Here is a 19,259-nt window from a genome sequence, read left to right on the forward strand (position 1 = left end):
GGCTTTTAACGAGGATTATCTCCCGTACCGCTATCTCAATTTGGCCCGAAATCTGCTAAAGAAAGAGTTAATTAATGAAATTTAGGTAATTAGTCATCTGGTAGTTACATACTCTCTTCGAGAGGATGTCAGCCTGGCCTAGATAACTCAACTGCGACAACGACATCTGTGCTGCTCTCATATTTTTTTTTTTTTTTTTTTATCAAACTTCTGTGAAGGATAAGGTGTAGTCACATGGGAAGCACTGGGCTTTCGAAACAACCAGATAGGAGGTGAACTTTTCAGGGAAGCACAACACATGAGGAATCGCTTATAGAAGATTGTTGAGCTAGGAATAACTTTTGTCAAGATTAATACGCACACAAGCTCTGGATACTCTCTAGTTCTATAGGCTACCAGGTGTGGCAGGCTACCGCCCATTCCACAATGGGTAGCCGCGGAATCCCTCCAACCAGCATACCTGATGACTGGGGCCCTGCTCTCATCAATGTAATGGACATCGATTACTTTGTGTCTCGCCTGTCATTGGTCGTTACGCGAAGAGGGCGTGAACAACGGAGGTGAATGCCACGCGCCCTCCACCAATAGTCGAGCACTTTGACGAGAATAGGACCCCTGGTCTCGCGAGCTCCCAGGTGCTCGCGGTTATCTTTCGAGAAGAAGAGGACAACAAACGACGAAGCCTTCCAAACCTCATCCGAGACTCTTCAATGGGGAACGCCACGTCCCACGCCGAGTACAAGAAGCCCGATCCACGAACCTCAATGGTGCACAGCGAACTCTGCGCGGTTCATACCACCTGGAAGAAATTCCAGGAGCACGACAAAGGTCCCGGCATCTTTATGGAACTATTCACCAGGTATCCCGAATACAAGCTGATATTTCCAGAGTTCGCCTACATGTCAGACGAAGAGCTGGCCATCTACCCGCGATTTCTCGCTCACGGCGTCGCTGTGGTTTACCAAGTGTCCTCATTCGTAGACACCCTCGACGACAGCGCCCTCCTGCTGGAGCTGATGCGAAAGAACGCCCGGCGTCACTACTATCGTAAAGGGGTGACGCCAATGCATTTCTTCACGCTCACTCAAGTCATCAAGTTGTTTCTGCAGCAGAAGCTGGGTCAGCTGATGAGTGACGAGGCTGTTTCTGGATGGGACAAGCTTTTCGCGCTGCTCATTGAAACGACAAAAGCTGAATACAAGCATCTAGAGCACCTAGAGCACGAAGAGCACGAAGAGAACGAGAAAAGGAGAAAAATGAGCACCGTGTCCAGGGTGTCCAGGATTTCCAAGAGCTCCAAAAGTCCGAAAAGCCCGACTAAAAGTCCTAAGCACGTTTAGTTTGGATGGACACTCTGGACTCTCGTTGTACGACTCAATAGTCAAGCTTTCGAATATGTAATTTTATCGACAATATATCCGATGTTTTAATATTGTACAAGGTACGCGAGTGCTGTGTGGAAAGACATCTCGTGAGATCACATTGCGCCTCAAGAAGTGTGTCTGGGTACCCATGGCCAGAAGCAGTCGATCGACAAGCTGCAGGGATGACAGAGATCGTGTGGGCACGACTACAAGAGTTGTCAGAGGCATCATAGGGTACACCCGCGGTTCCCTGCGCAGTTTTGTGGCGTACCCGCAATGAGGACAAACTGGCATCCACTAAGATGACTTTTTGCTACCCTTTTTTGTAACTCGGCAGAAAAAAAAAAGAAAATGTATAGCGTGCCATTCCAACAACTTGGGAACTTGGCTTATGAATTGCACATTGCAGGCATTCCCGTATGAGCAGGATCTATGGGCTACGGCCTACAATATGTAAATGATAAGAGTCATCTAAGACATTTGCTTCGCGTCCTTTTAGAGTTTGTTGGCAAATCAGTATAACTGATTATCAAACTGAAACCTGTTGCATATTTTAGAAAATATCCACAACGTTGCCCGTTCTTCAATTTTTGCAGTCTACAAAGTGAATGACGTAGAGACGAAAAACAAACCAATGCGTTCAATTAACACCACCAATCTCGATTTGAATTCATAAGGCGTCCCAGGCGCTAACCTCTACTCATCTGAGCAGACTGGTAGAAATTGTCCCAACTGGTATGAGAGGAAAAAAATGGTCCCGTGCCCACTGACGCGTAGGCTGCGTATCGACATTTATGAAAAAAAAAAAAAAAAAAAGAGAAAAGAACGCGTTTTAGTGTAAAGCTATGGTTTTGGTATGAGAGAGGACTGGCCGGCCAACAGCCGGCATAAATCTGCAATCTATGACATTTCCATTCTGGGCCACCCTCTATTATTCGGGAAGATATGAAGGTATGTTGCATTATTTTCAACTGCGTTCCTTAGAAACCGAAACCATGGTTTTGTGGGAAGATATCTTTCAACGCAAACATCAAGCAGGCGAAGTACCTCTTGTCCTTTTGTGAAGTATGAGCACCTGGGCTTGACATTTATTGGTGACCCGCACGAGGATTGGCGATACACGTTTGACGGTTTCACCCAAGGCGATGATTCAACAACAAAATGCTTTCCACTTCCGATTATCGTTCACTCGTGCGGTTTTCCGAAGCAATCACTGCAGTGGCACGATAACGAAACAGAAGTGGTACAGATAACGGCAATACGTTTTGTTAATTCCGACTTTACATTCGATTTTACAATTACAAGGAAGTCTGTACTTACACAATGAATATGTAATCGTCTATTCTGACCATCAGTGATAAAGTGTATCCGAAGGCCTTGTATCGATTGTTGCGCAGCTGGTGTACACCGAAAGGTAAGTACATAAAAGGTAAAACAGTGTACGCAAACGGATTGACAGTTCATGTCGGTGCGTGCCACAGGTGGCGCTTTATTTTCGAAGCCCGGCGAAATCGTTTTTGCGAATGAAACGCACATTTTAGCGACGGCTAGGCCTAGCATGGCGGCCGCGCGGCGTTTTCCCAGCGGCGGGGAACGAGAAAGACGCGTCACCGTCGCGTATTCGGGAGCCTTGTGAATATCGGGACCGGCGTTCACAACAAAAATGGCTCCGTGCGTGCGCATTGCTGCTCAGTCTTGCTGGTTTTAATACGTTATCGCTCAAAAAACACCTGGAGCACATGTGGAGTTTCTTTCGTTGAGGGTACGATTCCCTCAGTCGTCGAAACGCTGCATGCGTTTAGCTCTGGGAGTTTCTCGACAGCGTCGCTGGCCGCTGAGAAAAAACAGAGTAGCGATAGGGTGCAGGCAAGCTGGTACAGGTTGGGACAAAAGTTTACGGAACACGCGAGCGGCGTATTTTTTCGTCGGTACGACACCCAAGCGGGTGAGTTCACTGCTTCGGAGGGGTGCAGGCGTGCGATGCCAGACACACAGCGGTAGTTTTCGGTATCGCCTGGTTGTTTGGGAAGTGGAAGCTACCGCTGTGTGTCGCTAACAGCGTACCCTTCCACCCCTCCGAAACAGTGAACTCACCCGATTCCTGCAGGCGCTAGGGTGTCGCACCGAAGAAAAAGTACGCCGCTCGTGTGTTCCGTAAACTTTTGTCCCAACCTGTACTTCATTATGACGTGGAAAAGAGAGAGGCATAAACATAAAAGGGGGACAACACTGGATCTGCGTGTGTGTTGTCCCTTTTTATGTCGTTCTGCCGCTCGAAAAACGCCTCATGCGGTTGGTGAGAGCCTATGTCAGTTCAAGATTGTTGACTGCAGGTCCCCGCAGCGCGTGGACTCAAATCCCCGATTTGGGATTTTTGAACGTGGACATCCAAAATTGATGGCGCGAAAAGTGAGAGACTTTGGCGAGAGGGGCCACGACGCACACGCGATAGATTTCTCGCTCCCCAATTTTTCAGGGTTGGTACTTGTAACAGAGCACTCCAAATCAAAGTTCATAAGTCCAAGTTTTATTTTGCTTCGCATCATAAGCCAAAGGTGGCTGCCAAGTCAGACAGTCCACTTTATTTACACTTTGACAGCCTCTGAAAAAAAAAGGCCGCAGGTTTCGCCACTCTTTCCCTTGGCAGCTAACGGGGGCCCCAAAAAATTTCTCCTAGATAGCACTCGTGACAGAATTTTCTTAAATAAGCAAAAAGGGGGGTCCTGACAACAAATAAAACCCCTTTAGCCACAGATCACCAGCATCAAAAAGGGGGAGGGGCTTCAACTGCAGCAACATTTAGGGAAGTATAGGAATGTTCTTAAATTCTAGCTCCCCATTTTTTGTTTTGCGTGTGTGTAACATGCTAAATAACTTAAACGATTTCTTTATTTCATCCCTAAGGTCAGGTCCAGAAGGGGAAGGGCACGTCCCCCTTGCACACTCTGAGGTGAATTGCTTAAAAAAAAAGGAAGGGGGGGCAAACAACCAACACTCCTCTTGCCACACCAGGTGTGTGCATTTCTTCCGCCCAACAGTATTCTTGCCGGATTACGCCCGGCCATCCACCGACGTTTACGCTGTTGCACTTCCCCTTAAACTTAAAGGAGGCGGGGGAGGCTGCTTCCAAGATTCACCTCGTCAAGTGCCGAAACCAAAAACTACCTCTCTAAAAAAATAACTCTGAAAAAGAGAACCAGAAACTTTTTTTTTTTGCTACGACGTTGCAACAAGGGGCCGTTGCCCGCACGAAAAAAAAAAAAAAAATTGCTCCTCCCCTGCGAGTGCACCCCCTTTTTCTTTTTTTGCCAGACGTCCCCCTCCGGGAGAATTGGCAAAAATATGTGTATATTTATATATATATGTATATTATATATATATATATATGTGTGTTTCATGTTTTTCTGTCAGCAGATGTATACAACATTACAAATGCAAAAAAGGTGCCCCTAGCTTCCCACAAACACACATGCGCGCTAGCACACTTCACACACGTAACAGTCTCTTTCTCTCTCTCTCTCTCGCTCAATCAGTCTGGCGAACAATTTGAAGAAAAGAAAAAAAAAAAGTCTTCTCTAAGGTGCCCCACAAGGGTGGGGGGGTCAGTTGTCATCTCCCGAGTCCCCCTCCATCTCGCCCAGCCAGGTGAAGAAAGAGGTGGCAGACTTGAGGGCGACCCCCTTGCCCTCCTGCTCCGCAGGGTCCTCGCTCTGTTGCCATTGCGTGAAGGCGTCGTCCGAGATGAGCTCGCAGTCGTAGAAAGTATCAAACAGCGCTACTAAGACTCCTGGAAAAAACAGCAGAGGGCGCACAGGTTACACACACACACGCGCAACTAGAAATGACGCTCCAGTGTGGCACACACATGGTTGATAACTAGAGCCTGAACTTTTAGGGTTTCACCCGATTCTTCCCCGAATTTGCGCCCCGAATGGAAGGTTGCCTCTTTAGGGTGAAACCACGATTTTTACCCGGCAAATTGCCCTCACTGGGATGTCTGTAGGAATGCATTAATTTACTTGTTTGGCAGAAAAATTCAGTTACATCACCATTTGTACCATACTACTACGTTTAGTTGAGTAACTGAGCCCAATTTCAACCCCAAATTTAGCGTACTAGAAGTTTTTTTTCACCCGAATTCGCATGAATTTAGTGCACGTTTATCTACCCGATTTTTACCCCCTGAATTTGTAAAAAAATATTTCTCGAAAAGTTCAGGCTCTATTGATAACTAGACCCTGAAGTTTTCCGGTTTTATATTCTTCCAAATTCGGGGTGTAGAAATCGGGTCAACAAATTGTTGTCGAAAATTCACGCAAATTACCATCAGACTGAGTTCGCAGAGAAATCGGGCATTATTGTAGAATAAACGTTTTAGAATAATCGGGTTTAGCCCTAAAACATCAGGGTCTATTGATAACTAGTGCATAGGGTTCTTCGTTTTCGGGTTAAACCCGAACTTTCGCGACAGTTCCCATAGTGCCGCGGATTCCCCTCCGGCGGCAGCTGTGCCCCCTCACTCACCTTTTGGATGTTCTAATCTGTTCATGAGTGCTTGCAAACCATACAAAGCCTGGAGTTCGTGCTCCTCTTTATTATCTAGGTACTTCTGCAGGACCGCAAAGTAGCTCTTCAAGATATCCGGGTTCAGTACAGCAGCTCCACCCCTGGGAGCTGTTCAAAGAAGCAGGGGGGTCACCTCCGTGCGCTCGGCAAACACACCAACCAACCAACTTACTGACAATGGCGTTCTGAGCAATGACGCTAACCAAGGCACGGATGAATTGAGGCTTTTGCCTGAATGACTCGTCTAGATTACTCTGCGGAAGAAGGAGTGACGAGGAGAACGTTAAGGGTGGGGGATCCACCAAGGCGGGCCGCGTAACTTGCCTCGATCCACAGCATTATTTCGGGCGCCTTGGCCTTCTTGGCAACGATGAGGAAGTTGAGCTGACTCTCCACGTCAACCATGCGTGTAGACGTCACGGGGCCACCTGACGTTAACGTCCATGCAACGTTCTAAGCGGGTGGGGAAAAAAAAATAAAAAATCAGTGATCTACTGCGACTCTGGACATACAAGCAGTTGTGCAATTTTTGAAATCACGCGACCTCAGTGTCTCTCGGTTACTTTTCTAGGGACAGGGGCACCTTGTGCACTGTGCTGAGGGTCGTGGGTGTGTATTTGGTCTGCAATCTTTCCAACTGTTGTCCATGCTTGTTCTCTGTTACGTCCCTCGGACATCTTGGGGTCGCATTTGTTCTACTTTCCTACCTTTTCTCCGCTATTTGCGCGTTCTGGAGTAGGTTACTTTTATTTGAGAAATATTGTATTTTTAGTATAAATTATGGTATTATAAATTATTAGTATTTTTATTTTTCAATCGATCAATTTTGAGAAAAAATAATACGTAATCAAAAGATACTGATTTTAGAAATCAGGCTTCATGTCAATGCCGCGAAAGAGAAATCTGAAATGCCGTTTAGTCATTTAGAGTACACCGTAGTAGTTCGATGGCCCAAGCTTAAATACCTACACAAGCAGAGATACACCTGAACCTGTTTCAACATCGCGGCACTTACATTGGCCTTGACGAAAGCATCGACGTCTTCGTTTGGTGCAAGGAAATTGCTCCACTGGAGACCCGACGTCCTCCACAGGTTCGTCACGTTGGCCTCTCCCTAGCGAGAGAGAGAGAAAAAAAAAGAACAGCCAAAATCCATGAACCACGACGACCCCGTTGTTGGATGGAAGAACTAAAATCGAAGCCCCTCCCCTCTTACCATTTTCTTTGTGAGCAGAGAGAGAACGCATGCCACCATGCGCCCTGCCCGACCGTTTGCCTTGCAGACTTCGGATGCCTCCACCAAATAGTTGAGGGGCAACCAGTTGTCCTGGAAGAGTGGCACTAGGAGCTCGGCTACGTACTCCCACACCTTGGGAATGTCAATCTCCATGTCCTCACCGTACTGCAGGACCTCGTGCAGCCTGCGCAGGACACGTGGCAATGCGTTATCTTCAGAAGCGCTACCCGCGGCAATGTCGTGTTTTTACAAGAGCGACATCCTTACGGAGGATTCTAGTGGAAGAAAAAGCGAAAACACTGCTCGCGGAGCCGAAGTTCCGTCCCGCGCCACACGGTTGTAGCTGACGACACTTAGCAGATCACATTGTCGGATATTCCGTAGCAGACGGCGGGAAAAGACGCAGACAATGTGATCTGCTGTCTTTTCCCAGACGTCTGCTACGGAATATCCGGAGTAGCGCACTGCATAGTTATAGTAGACGACACTTAGCAGATCACATTGTCGGCGTCTTTTCCCCCGACGTCTGCTATGGAATATCCTGAATAGCGCAGTTATAGCAGACGACACTTAGCAGACCACATTGTGTGAGTCTTTTCCCGCCGTCTGCCACGAAATATCCGGAGTAGTGCACTGCACAGTTATAGCAGACGACACTTAGCAGATCACATTGTCGATGTCTTTTCCCAGACGTCTGCTACGGAATATCTGGATTAGCGCACTGCGCAGTTACAGCAGACGACACTTGGCAGGTTACAATGTCGTCTGCAACGAAATATTTCGTGGCTGTGTCGCAGGATATTCCCCATGGTTAGCGGTGTATGTAATGACACGACGTTGAGTGCTCGCGCTCATGTGACAGGAGCAAGCTACGACGTTTGCAGTTAAAAAGTAGTTACAGACGTAGTTAAAATACACTGCAGCAGTTAAAGTAGTAGTTTTAACTACCTCCCCTGAAAAGTAGTTGAACTACTAGTTAAACTACTCCATCGCGGAGTAGTCAGTAGTATTTCTACGGACGTCTCAGCGAGGGTAATTTGCCGGGCAAAAACCTGGTTTAACCCCAAAAGAGGCAACCTTCAATTCGGGGGGCAAATTCACGGAAGGATCGGGTTAAACCCCAAAACTTCAGGCGCTGGGTTATCATACTTTGACATACAAAGCAGCTCTCCAAACAGAACAGATTGGTGATGTAGGGCCAAACTTACCCCTTGGTGAAGAGTTCCATGGAAACCACCTTTCTTCTGACTAATTCTTTGAGCAACTGGCCAACCAGTGAACGTGCTTCCGAAGCCCGCTCCAGCACGTGACTGATTGCGGTGGAAATGACAAATGCCACATTGGAAGGTGCTGCCAGTTCTGTCACATTCTGGACTGCATCCTGTACACAAACAAAGAAAAAAGCATTTCACTCATCTCCACCAACATCTGCCACCTCTACAACCAAGATCATCACACAACAGCCTCTCACCTGGAAGTCACTGTTGCACAAAAACTGGTCCACAAGGGCCTCCGTCCTCGTCCTGAGCATTTCGTCGTCCATGTTTGCAGATCCCTTCAGCGCCAATTCTAAATATCCAGGGACAATAATTTGCCTTTCAAGACTACCGAACATGACCGATACAGTCACACTTCAATTGAACACACACTTAAAAAAAAAAAAAAATCAATGTACACCTTTCAACTTCACCTACACCTTTTTTTCTTTTTTGGATACTTGAGCGGTTATGTTATTCGCCCCCAAAAAGGCGTACGCCCCGTGCTTCCCACAAATCAGGATTGATAACAGCTTTGATGACTGATGACATCTCAGCTTTTAATGTGTGTAGTGTACCTTCTGCAACTAAATATAGTCTGCTATGGACAATGAATGTTTCCATGTGCAGTGACTGTTGACATGTTATGTTCACGCTCATTCTTACTCCCGCTACTCTATGCCGCAAGGCGATGTATGCCCTACTCTGCCGACCTTCTGCCGACGTTGTGCTGACCTCGGGAGAATGCCACGATTTTCTTTTTTTCTTGCTCGTTTTCTGTTACCCGCAGATTTGTAAAATCCGCCTCGCAGAGGAGTAAAATTTCCAACGCAGAAAGCTATGGGGCTTTGACTACGTCGGACATTAATGTCAGTCATTAATAACACATAAGGACATTAATAACAGTCGCTAAAACTCACCCGCGTCCTTAACGGCTAGGGAGACATCGCCACGAGAAGCCGGTGGTTGGACTGCCGAGGCAGCGGGGGGCTCCGAGCCCGAGTCCGGCGCGGCGTTCAGGCTGGCCATGTGCTTGACAGCCGCAAGGGCAGAGTCGCGCTCCCGCGACTGAGAGGGCACCTTGCGCACACCGGACGGCGTTGTCGCACCGGGACCACCGCTGCTGCCACGCCCCCTGCTGGACTCCCGGCTCGACGCGGTCGACCTGGGATGCACGTACAGGTTAGCGCGTCTGAACGGGCGTCCAGCGGCGAGAGTCTCACCTCTGTGCACTTCTTCTAGAGTCGTACGCAGGTGTGTCCGCTAGCGCAGAGAACCTGGGGAAGGAGAGATGCGGTCAGAACTGTACGCCTTATATAGACATGAAATGTCCCAGAACATGTGCAACAGTGTTCCGTTGAATGAATCGTCTCACTAACTATGGGCAGGGTGTAATTCGAGGTAATTTGTCAAATGAGCTCGTGATTAGCAGTCACTGAACACTCTCGGTCGATAGGCAAAATTCGCGCGACATCCGTATTTAAGATAATACAAGATAAGATGTGGGCCATTGTGCCGAGAGATATGGGGATGGAGTTGCACATTCTCCCTCACCGAGCACTTTTGCAGTGGATGCGTGCTGGGATGCGTAAGTGCAAGCGGACATGCAAATGGACATTTTGCTGTATCCCAGAAGAAACTGCAAGTTTCAATACAACATCTGCACATTACAAAACAATCTCAAGGAGGCTGCCTCCGCATTTGAATTAAATATTATTAAAGCCTGAAGTATTTGAGAAATATTTTCCATATTTGGAGGGTAAAAATCGGGTAAACAAGCATGTGCTCTAAATTGATGCAAATTCGGACGAAAAAAGCTTCCATTACGCTACATTCAGGAAGAAATCGGTCTCAGCTACTCCAAGTAACTGTACTGGTTCGGTAGAAACAAACGGTGATGCAACTGCATCCGCCGTCAAACAAGTTAGCGTTCCTTCCTACAGACGTCTCGGTGAGGGTAATTTGCCGGCTAAGAATCCGGATACGCACCATGGAGGCAACCTTCAATTCGGGGGAAGAATCAGGTTAAAACCCTAAAAACCTCGGGCTCTAAATATTATCCACGACGTTGCAAGAGAACGAAGAGCTTCGAAAGGAAAGAGAAAGAGAGAAAAGGAAAGAAAAAGAGAGAAAAGGAAAGAAAAAGAAAGAAGAAAAAGAAACGGAAAGGAAAGAAAAGGAAAGGAAAGAAAAGAAAAGGAAAGAAAAGAAAAGAAAAAGGAAGGAAAAGGTAGAGAAAGGAAGAGAAAGAAAAAAGAAAGAAGGAAAGAAGAAGGAAAAAAGAAGAAAAGAAGAAAAAAGAAAAGAAGAGAGAAGAAGGAAAAGAGAAAGAAAAAGAGACAGAAAAAAAAAGAAGGAAGAAAAAGACAAGTCCCACCTGTTCGCAGCTGGCCTGTTCTCGCTCTCCTGGTTGACAGCCTTGCTGCCGCCACTGCTGCCCTTGGCCCAGGAAGACATGCGTGACGCAGGTCCCAGCTGGATCGAGTCCATCTCCGTGGGCTTTGTGTTGATCTGCTTCAGCTTGTTCACATCCACGTGCTTCTTGGAAGGCACAGTGTTCCAGCCACTGCCGTCGTCGTACGCCCCTCCGCCGCGGTTCTTGCGCCGGTCCCCGCGCTCTTCCCGACGCGGGGGAGGCATCGAGTCCCGCATCAGCTTCTCGTGCACCTGTTCCCTCTGAGCTTCTTCGTGGATCTGGTCGATCGTCTTGGGGATGTTCTCGTCCCTCCTCGGAACCCATTTCCTCTGCGACGAGGCTTAAGTTACGGTCGGCAGATTGACAGCTTTGCTAGGAGCACCTTCGAGTCGGTGCAAACCGAAAGTACACCAGAGTACTCTTAGCTAAATTATGTCAGTAGATACAGTATTCCGAGAGCTGAACAGTCTCCTATGGTTGCAGTGTTTGGTCCGTTATGTCCCTTAAAGACAGCTGGCAGGGGAAAGCTCTACCAGCTATGGAAGCTCCTTTGGCAGTTCACCTGAATGAGTCGTTCCCCAGAAGCAAGGCTAACTCTCGGAGACCGTTGGCTTGGGAGTAATGCAAGAACAAAATCCCCCCCCGAGAGATCCGTATATCCGCATTGCACTGTACCATATCTGATCGGATACACTGTAAACCCTCGTATAATGTGAAGAGACATTTTCACTGACCCACGTGACCCACGGGCGTAACCGCTTAACCGTAGGAGTGCCAAACACTCGCGCTCCGGAGCAGCCACTTAACGCGCCCTATGGCACAAGCGACCACGGCCCTGCAGTTCGCTTGAAATCAGCATGCAGCGCAAGTGCACTCAAGGATAGGGTTGCCACCTTTCGTAGTGAAAAATACCGGCTGAGGGAGAGGAGGTGGAATAGAGGGAAAGGAGGGAAATGGAAGTGGGTGAGGGGTGGAAGAGCACACAGAGAAAACGAGAGAGAGAGAGCTCAAGATAATACTAGGAAACATATGTTCCTGTGTGTAATAATAATAATAATAATTAGTAACTAAGGAAACAACTGGTTACTGTGTGGAGTTGGGTCTGTGCTCCAGATTTATTCAAGCTGTAGTGGAATGTTGAAGGGAAAAGCCCACTATGAAAGGTTTCGAGCCACAAATACTGGCAAGGGGCTGCCGGTATCACCCTCTACCGGCAACTGGCAGAGCGAGCGAATAACCGGCCCGGTGGCAACCCTGCTCAAGGGCCACCCGGCTGCTAGGTTTCCGCGCGAAAGGTTAAAATCCGGGGCCAAACTTACCAGGCGCAGGTCAATGACGTCTTGGAGCATGAAGACCACCCGGAGCGACACCTCCCTCTTCTTGACAATTGACTCCATCGTGCGGAAATACTCGTCCAACTGTGCACGCAGAGAAGGGGGACCTGATTTCCCACTCTGCATTGTTGCCTATGCACAACAACAACAACAGCCAGGGATGCAAGGGAGAGAAGGAAACAAAAGGAGGGGGTTAACAACGGGTGAGGAGACAGCCTCTACTTGCAGTGCTAGGGTTATGCAGCATTATGCAGCATACAGGGGCAAACATTACGGTACATAGTATTTTGCGTCTGCAAAGCAGGTATCGTGCAAAACAGCCAATCCAATGCAATCCAGTCTTTAAAAAAAAAGACAGAGAAGGTCGCAGCCCGCGTTCACGACAAAGGACACAACTACGAGCGTCTGGCTCTGTTGTTTTGAGCAGCTGCAGGAACGCAGCCACTCAAGCAACACATGGGGGACAGAGAGAGAGAGGGGTGTTTCGGGAACTTGCTGCCTATGGGCTTCGTCAAATAGAACGCGTCTAACGAAAACGCTTCGTTAAATTGACTGGAGAAATGCATTGGAGTCTATGGGGACATGTACGTGCAACAGAAATACGTTCATTATGCGGACGTTCAACTGTACTGCAAAACCCTCGATCCCCGAGCAGCACAATACATTGGCCCAATATTAGACCAATATTGGCAATAAAGGCCCAATATTGGTCCGATTGTGGACCAATATCTGGCCTGTATTGCCAGTATTGGACCAATATTGGGCCAATATGTTGCGCTACATGGGTCTCTTGCCCCTAATTTTCCCAAATTTAGCCAATTTCGCGAACGCAAACATTTCAAGCAAAAACTGACACTTCCAAAACATCGACACACATTTTCACACCCGACTGCTAGTAAGCATTTCAACTGCTTTACTCCACAAACGCGCCACAAATTGCGCCTCCGATACAGTAAAGGCAATTTAAGGCCCATCACAAAGCGAGGCAAACCAACCAAGCCACGAAATTTAGAATCCAGATTTCACGAAATTTGGGGGCCGCGAGTACGCGCAAAATTTAAGGGTTTTACAGTATTCCGGCACTGGCTTCCTGCAGCGGAAACGTACGTACGCATGCAACAGCCCACATCCTAGCTGTGTCTCCGTTCTAAAGCAAGATGCGTGGCCACAGCTCCCAAGTCTGGGCGGTTAGCATTCAGCAGCACATCCAGAGAGCGAAGGGAGCATGCAACAAATTGTAACACGGAGCACCAGCGTGCAGACTACACACGTGTCAGCCCTTTCTGCGCAAGCAGGAGGAGACAGCTGCTGCACACACTTGGGATGCAACAGCTCTCCGAAGGGATCTCTTAGTCTCCCGCACCATGACTCACCGCCGCTCATTCCCACGGGAGGGCGCCGCGGACCGGACAGAACGTCCGACACACGGCACCACTAGCAGCAGCTTTAGGGGGTGCGGTAACACTCTACGCGTACAATCACCAGTATATACTGTATAGGGCCCCGTGTTTTAGGGTAAAACATGTTTTTACCCCCCCCCCCCCCCTTCCACATTGCATCGTCGTCACTTGGCATAAAACCCGAAAAAAAATAAAAAGAAAGAAATTAACTTAGCAAAGTGCAAATTTAGCCTCCAATACCAGCACTAGAGCATGCTGTGTACTGCAATGCGAGAAGCACCACTTTTTTGAAAATTTTACACCCGATATTGGCCGATTTTACAGCTTTACGCACCCTGAAATAACACCAGATTTTTTACCCTCCGATGTTTCAAAAAAAAAGAAACGAAACCCGAAACTACGGGGCCCAATATATACACTTTCACATATACAGTCAAACTCCTTTACAACAAAACTCAGGGGACAGCAAAAAAAAAAAAAAAAAAATTGCAGTAAAGGTATTTTCGTTAAAAAGGATGTCCATTATTGGACGTATAGGGCTCCAGCGGGACCGCAAAAAATTTTGCTGTAGCGGTATTTTCGTTAAAACGGTGTTCGCTGCAAAGGAGTTTGACTGTACATTTTTACGTCCGCCAAGATCCAGCACGTTGCGCAACGCCACCGTAAAACCAATGCCAACCACCTTGCTCGTTTATCTCCAAAACTACAACATTCAGCTGGAAATCTTGCACGTGGCACAAAAAAAAAAAAAACTCAAAATCAGTCGGCACATCCAGACTGGTCCACGGACACTGTTGACCGACATCTACCCTACCTCTTCCGCCCGGAACATCGGGCTAGTTTCCCCAGACAACACGAGAACGAAAGAGAGCATATTGACTGCGTAGAGCTCACCTGTGCTGCTTGACCAGCTTTTGCAGAATGATTATCCAATTCTTTGCCTATTGTAATGAGAAGCTTGCATAGACACTCTAGTGAGTCCTCGTCTTTAGAGTTCAACAACCGCCGCAAGCAGTCGTACATGATGGGTGCGGTCAACATGTTCAAGTTGTACAGCTCCCCGATGAAGCGGATGTTGCCCAGCGACCGCCGCTTGAACTTCTTCTCGTCCTCGGCGAGCTCGGCAGTCAGCCGGGCCTTGTCCTCGTCGGTCGTAGCCTCCTCTATCTGTTTCTGGCGTTCCTTGATTTCGTCGTTTGTGTCTTTCTCAAATTCCCTCTGGCACTTGAGGAGCAGCAGTTTTCGAAAGTTCACCATCTGGTTCTCACCACCATTCTTCATAGGCACTTCGAACTGTATAAACAGATGCAGCGCTTTAACACGTGGGAATGGTCTATGCAACAATTGGCTAGTACGGTAGAATCCGTAAATAATATCCGTAGATTTACTATATCAGGAGCATCTTAAGAATCCTTTAAAGTACCCATAAAGGATATAAAAGGGGCAGTGAAAATGAATTAAAGGTTTACTGGGCTGAGAACAAGGAATGTGATGCTGGCAGAATAACTTACTACGGACTCAAAAAAAAGAACTGTTCTAGAAGCTTGCTTCATGGCGCAAAATTGAGTCATCAATTCGGTTCCCGTTCTCGACTAGAACCGACATCGTTGCCGTCAATACACCAAACTCAACCGCCATTTGCTTTTGCATTCGCTCGTTTGTTCCCGCCCACCATTTTAAGCAAACCTGCTTTCTGTACGAGCACTGAAGCATTCCGCCAAGTACACACTAACCATGGCCAGTTGCTTGCACATGTTGGCGTAGGGAACGCTGAAGTTTGGCTCGTCGAGAGCTTTCTCAAAGACCAGGTCAATGACCCTGTTGAGCCGCTCCTCCGAGTTAATCTCCAGGTTCCGAACTTGCTCCACGAGGGACTGGAATTTCTGGGGCGTCAATTTGTTCAGGATGCCGCGCACCTTACGGTAGAGGTCCTGCACACAGAAAATTAAGTGTTTATGCTACCCGTCGGCTTCAGAAACACAACGCCAACTACCCTAGCTCTGTCCAGGTGTAATGCGTAAGCAGCTGCTACAAACTACGTATTCTGACAGTAATCGATACTGTGATTGTCACCATCGGGACATCGTTCTGGTGATGACTGCAACACTTCTTTGGAAATCGGCGTCAACGTTTCTTGCACAAAATGCCTCCAGCCTTAAAACCAACGTGCATGCAAAGTATGATGATGATGATGATGATGATTTGGTGTGTGACAAAAAAAATCTGCACTAGGGTTGATGAACTAGATAGGGGTAGAAGTAGTGGATAAAACTTGACTCATGAAAGCAAAAATGGGATTAACAGTAGAACCTCCTCATAGTGAAGTTGGTCGGACCACTAAAAAACTCGGCAGTATCGGCAGTTTATGGTTGAAGTTCTAACACACAGACTGCAGGTTCAACTTCACCCCATGCAGGTTCACTATAGTAGTTGTTCATATAGTTATATATAGTTCACTAAAGTAAAATAACTGAAATCATATTTCTCAGTCGTATATCCCTCAAACAGCCGGTATCAATATTATGAGAGTACAAACGCTGCATGATGTTTTAAGTCACCAACCCAAAACACCACAATGCCCGATGATACAACGAAAACACAATGCCAACACTTGCAAACTGTCGACACACACGAAGTCGCAGTGACAAATTCTCACCACAGAGGGCGCCAAGGAACGACAGCGTAAACAAGGCTTTTACCTCAGCACCCACATCCTCGGTGGTACTATCCAGGGCAACCTTGTGCGTCGGCTTCCAGGCCTTCTCTGCCGCGTGCAGCTTCACCTCCTGGTTGAGTGAGCTCGACAACGTGATCACCTTCTTGGGCTTCTCGCCTCCGCGGCCGGGCTGGCTCTGCCTGCGGCCGACGCCTCCCCCGCTACCCATGGGCGGACGGGCCACACCGTTGCGGGCGTAAGAGGGCATGAACAGGTGCTCGGGGTGGTTGCGACCCTGACCTACCCCCGGCTGGCCCTGCATGGCCTGGAACGGATACCGCTGGACGTCCGGTAGCTTGTGCTGCGTCACCTGGAAGGAGGGCGCCAAATTAAAAAAAAAAATTATTTAAAAAAAAACGTGTCCGTTTTTGGTGAGTCCGAGAGGCGTACCGTATCCTTGATGACGTCTAAATTTGGCAGCCCGTAGGGCTTTTGTAAGGACATTGGCTCTCCCTGCAACCGCAGCAAGAAGGACCGGTCGTACATCTTACGACCTTCAGGGTTCACGGGGCTCCACTGGTCTGAAAAGGATGCGACAGTTTGAATGCCGGACACGTCACTGATCGATGCAAATGCTACGCATATAAGTAGGGTTTGACTTTTTAGGGCTAAATGCCTTTAGGCTAAAGGCCTTTAGGCCTTTTTTGGCTAAATGCCTTTAGGCCTGAATGAGAAGAGGGGGGGGGGGGGGAATTTGGTGCTAATGAAATGTGGGTTCCAGTCCTACAGCTGGCTAACCTTTTCAGTGACTTTCATCTTTCATCATTAAATTCTAGTTAAGGGAGCGTTGATCTCAGTTCAAGTGTTAATCTGCGTTGCTGAAACGTTTGTGAAACGTTGCTGAAACGTTGAAAGTGTTAATCTGCGTTGGCCTTATCACCACAGTACCAATAGTTAAACCGCGCTCTTTTCACGCCAACACACTTCTACAAACCCGTCCATCTTTAATGTGCTTACCTTCCCGATACTCGTACTTTAGCGTAGTCTGCTTGACCTCCGGGAAGTCGCCGGCTTCCTTGTCGGAGGCTTCATCCTCAACCGGCTCCTCCTGAGAATCGTCGTTCTCAATCGCCGCGGGGGCATCCGTCTCCGGGACAACCTCGTCAGCCACCGTCTCCGAATTCACGTGGGCGGCTTCCTCCTTGAGGGCGGCTTCGCGGGACACGCGTATGTTCTCCTCGTTCTTCATGACCACCTGCCGCCGGTGCTCCTCATCTTCTTGGTCCGCGACCTCGACGGGAACTGCGTCAGTCGCGACGGTGGGCGGAGTGGGGGACCGCGACGTCTGCACGGGGGTTATTCGGTGCTGCTGCGCCGACTGAGAGAAGGGGGGGGGGGGGGGGAAGGTTTTAGAGATCTTAAGAGTACTATAAAACAGCTGAGCTGCAATCTAAAAAAAATATCCAAACAAATTTGTGTATTCGATAGCCCGATCCCTCGATACTCTTAATTAGCAAACTTTTATCCTAACTGCACTCGTGTTTTTTGTTTTTTTAAAGAAAATTAAAATTGAAAATTGCATCTGACATTTGTTTCATGTTTTCTTTAAAGAAAATAAATTTTTATGTTTTTTAAGGAAAATTAAAATTGAAAGTTAAAACTGTCATGGTTTCACACGTTTTTTTTATAGAGATGGGACGAATCCAGAACTTTCTGAATCCGAATCTGAGGAAGGTTCTGCAAATCCGCGAATCTTACGGATCTCGAAAACTTCAAATCTGATCTTAAAAATGAGTTTAAAAAAGCCAGGGGAAAAGACACTTCTACCGAACGTGTTTTGAAGCAGAATACGATATCTTTGTTTAAAGAAAAAAAATACTAGTTCATTTTCAGGAAGAGAACATACCGATATATATTTCTTCTTAAATGTAATTTATTTACCGTGTTGATCATCGACTATGCAGGAAACAAATGCTCGAGTCTGAATTGTGTCCATGAACTAAGAACCAATCAAAAGCAAAACAGTGTTACTGTTAAACTTGTAACGTAAGAGTTTCTGGGAGACTCCAGAGGCTCCAATTTTAAAAATCTCTAATCCCTGCCTAGGATTCCATTGGCACGTTCCTAGTTTTTGTTTTTTAAGGAATTTTTATGTTTTTTAATTAAAATTGAAACTAAAAAGAACCTAAGTAGAGCTGCAATCTAAAGAGCTGTCCTCAATACTCTTACGTAGCAAACTTTCATCCCAACTGCGCTCATGGTTTTTTTCTTAAGAAAATTAAAATTGAAATTAAATGGACAACACAGTGTTCAAATCACCACCATCCGCAAATTGCTCGCCAACTGCGGAGGCAGAACTACAGTGCATGCGCACAACACTGTGTCTAACACAAAAGAATTCGGCTACGTATCCATCGTGAGCAGCAAGCCAGTTTAAGAAAACAGACAGCTGTTGCTTGACAAACCAGAGATTATTCCCCACCAGACATCGCCCGAGCCATTTTACCGCAACTTTACCGGCAAGTAAAATATATTTACCGTTCCCTGTCACATGTATACCTGTTGCGCTGGGTTTACAAGCAACAAGCTGCCTGATCAGAGTAGAAACGCTGACTTACGCACATGAAAACAGAATTATTACATTTCAAAACAATAAATGCATCTTCTACCTGTAAACCAGGTTCAGTTTCTTAAAGAGCTATCACATTTTGTAAAAAAGGACGTGCAGTATGAGCTTAAAAAATGATGGCGTCCAAACGACGTTACTCGCTTTTTATGCCGTGCGGCGTGCACCAAACCTCACGACCCCTGAACGTTTTACTGATGCAGTATTTACGCGGACAAGCCTCACATGATACACCACCTTCCTCATGTGCGGGATTAGCATTCGCGCGTTTCCCCTTTACCACATGTACACGTAAAGGTAATCGCAACATGAAACTTCATAGATACAGTGTAAACATCCGTAGATATAAAAGCATGACACGACAATATTTGCACAGGTGCAAAGTTTACCACGTAGTTCATGTT

The 19,259-nt window shown here is 47.2% G+C and overlaps 2 protein-coding genes across 6 annotated transcripts in view; one reads left to right on the forward strand and one right to left on the reverse strand.

Moving 5' to 3' along the window:
* The first annotated feature begins 534 nt into the window (after window positions 1-534).
* On the forward strand, window positions 535-1,444 carry LOC135370584 (globin-like). Its single transcript, XM_064604356.1, has one exon. It carries the CDS (start codon window positions 711-713, stop codon window positions 1,338-1,340), a length of 630 nt encoding a protein of 209 aa, XP_064460426.1. The 5' UTR covers window positions 535-710; the 3' UTR covers window positions 1,341-1,444.
* A 2,425-nt stretch (window positions 1,445-3,869) lies between these two features.
* Window positions 3,870-19,259, reverse strand: part of LOC135369919 (eukaryotic translation initiation factor 4 gamma 3-like) — a 32,482-nt gene continuing 17,092 nt past the window's right edge. For 4 of the 5 annotated variants that reach the window (XM_064603511.1, XM_064603512.1, XM_064603513.1 and 1 more), the window contains 17 exons: window positions 17,247-17,607; window positions 16,680-16,810; window positions 16,273-16,599; window positions 15,307-15,504; window positions 14,468-14,866; window positions 12,159-12,305; window positions 10,801-11,168; window positions 9,647-9,700; window positions 9,344-9,588; window positions 8,639-8,736; window positions 8,376-8,548; window positions 7,147-7,351; window positions 6,946-7,044; window positions 6,255-6,383; window positions 6,103-6,184; window positions 5,889-6,038; window positions 3,870-5,151 (listed from right to left, as the gene is read on the reverse strand). In XM_064603511.1, coding sequence (XP_064459581.1) covers window positions 4,967-5,151; window positions 5,889-6,038; window positions 6,103-6,184; window positions 6,255-6,383; window positions 6,946-7,044; window positions 7,147-7,351; window positions 8,376-8,548; window positions 8,639-8,736; window positions 9,344-9,588; window positions 9,647-9,700; window positions 10,801-11,168; window positions 12,159-12,305; window positions 14,468-14,866; window positions 15,307-15,504; window positions 16,273-16,599; window positions 16,680-16,810; window positions 17,247-17,607 — 3,351 coding nt within the window. In that variant the 3' untranslated portion in view covers window positions 3,870-4,966. The remainder of the gene's footprint in view (window positions 5,152-5,888; window positions 6,039-6,102; window positions 6,185-6,254; window positions 6,384-6,945; window positions 7,045-7,146; window positions 7,352-8,375; window positions 8,549-8,638; window positions 8,737-9,343; window positions 9,589-9,646; window positions 9,701-10,800; window positions 11,169-12,158; window positions 12,306-14,467; window positions 14,867-15,306; window positions 15,505-16,272; window positions 16,600-16,679; window positions 16,811-17,246; window positions 17,608-19,259) is intronic. The other variant, XM_064603514.1, reaches the window with a different exon arrangement.

Source organism: Ornithodoros turicata, chromosome 10, assembly GCF_037126465.1.
Source record: "Ornithodoros turicata isolate Travis chromosome 10, ASM3712646v1, whole genome shotgun sequence".
Classification (NCBI taxonomy): domain Eukaryota; kingdom Metazoa; phylum Arthropoda; class Arachnida; order Ixodida; family Argasidae; genus Ornithodoros; species Ornithodoros turicata.

Excerpts from the sequence above, each read along its gene's own strand:
- LOC135370584 (XM_064604356.1), top strand. The coding sequence starts at position 711 with ATGGGGAACGCCACGTCCCACGCCGAGTACAAGAAGCCCGATCCACGA.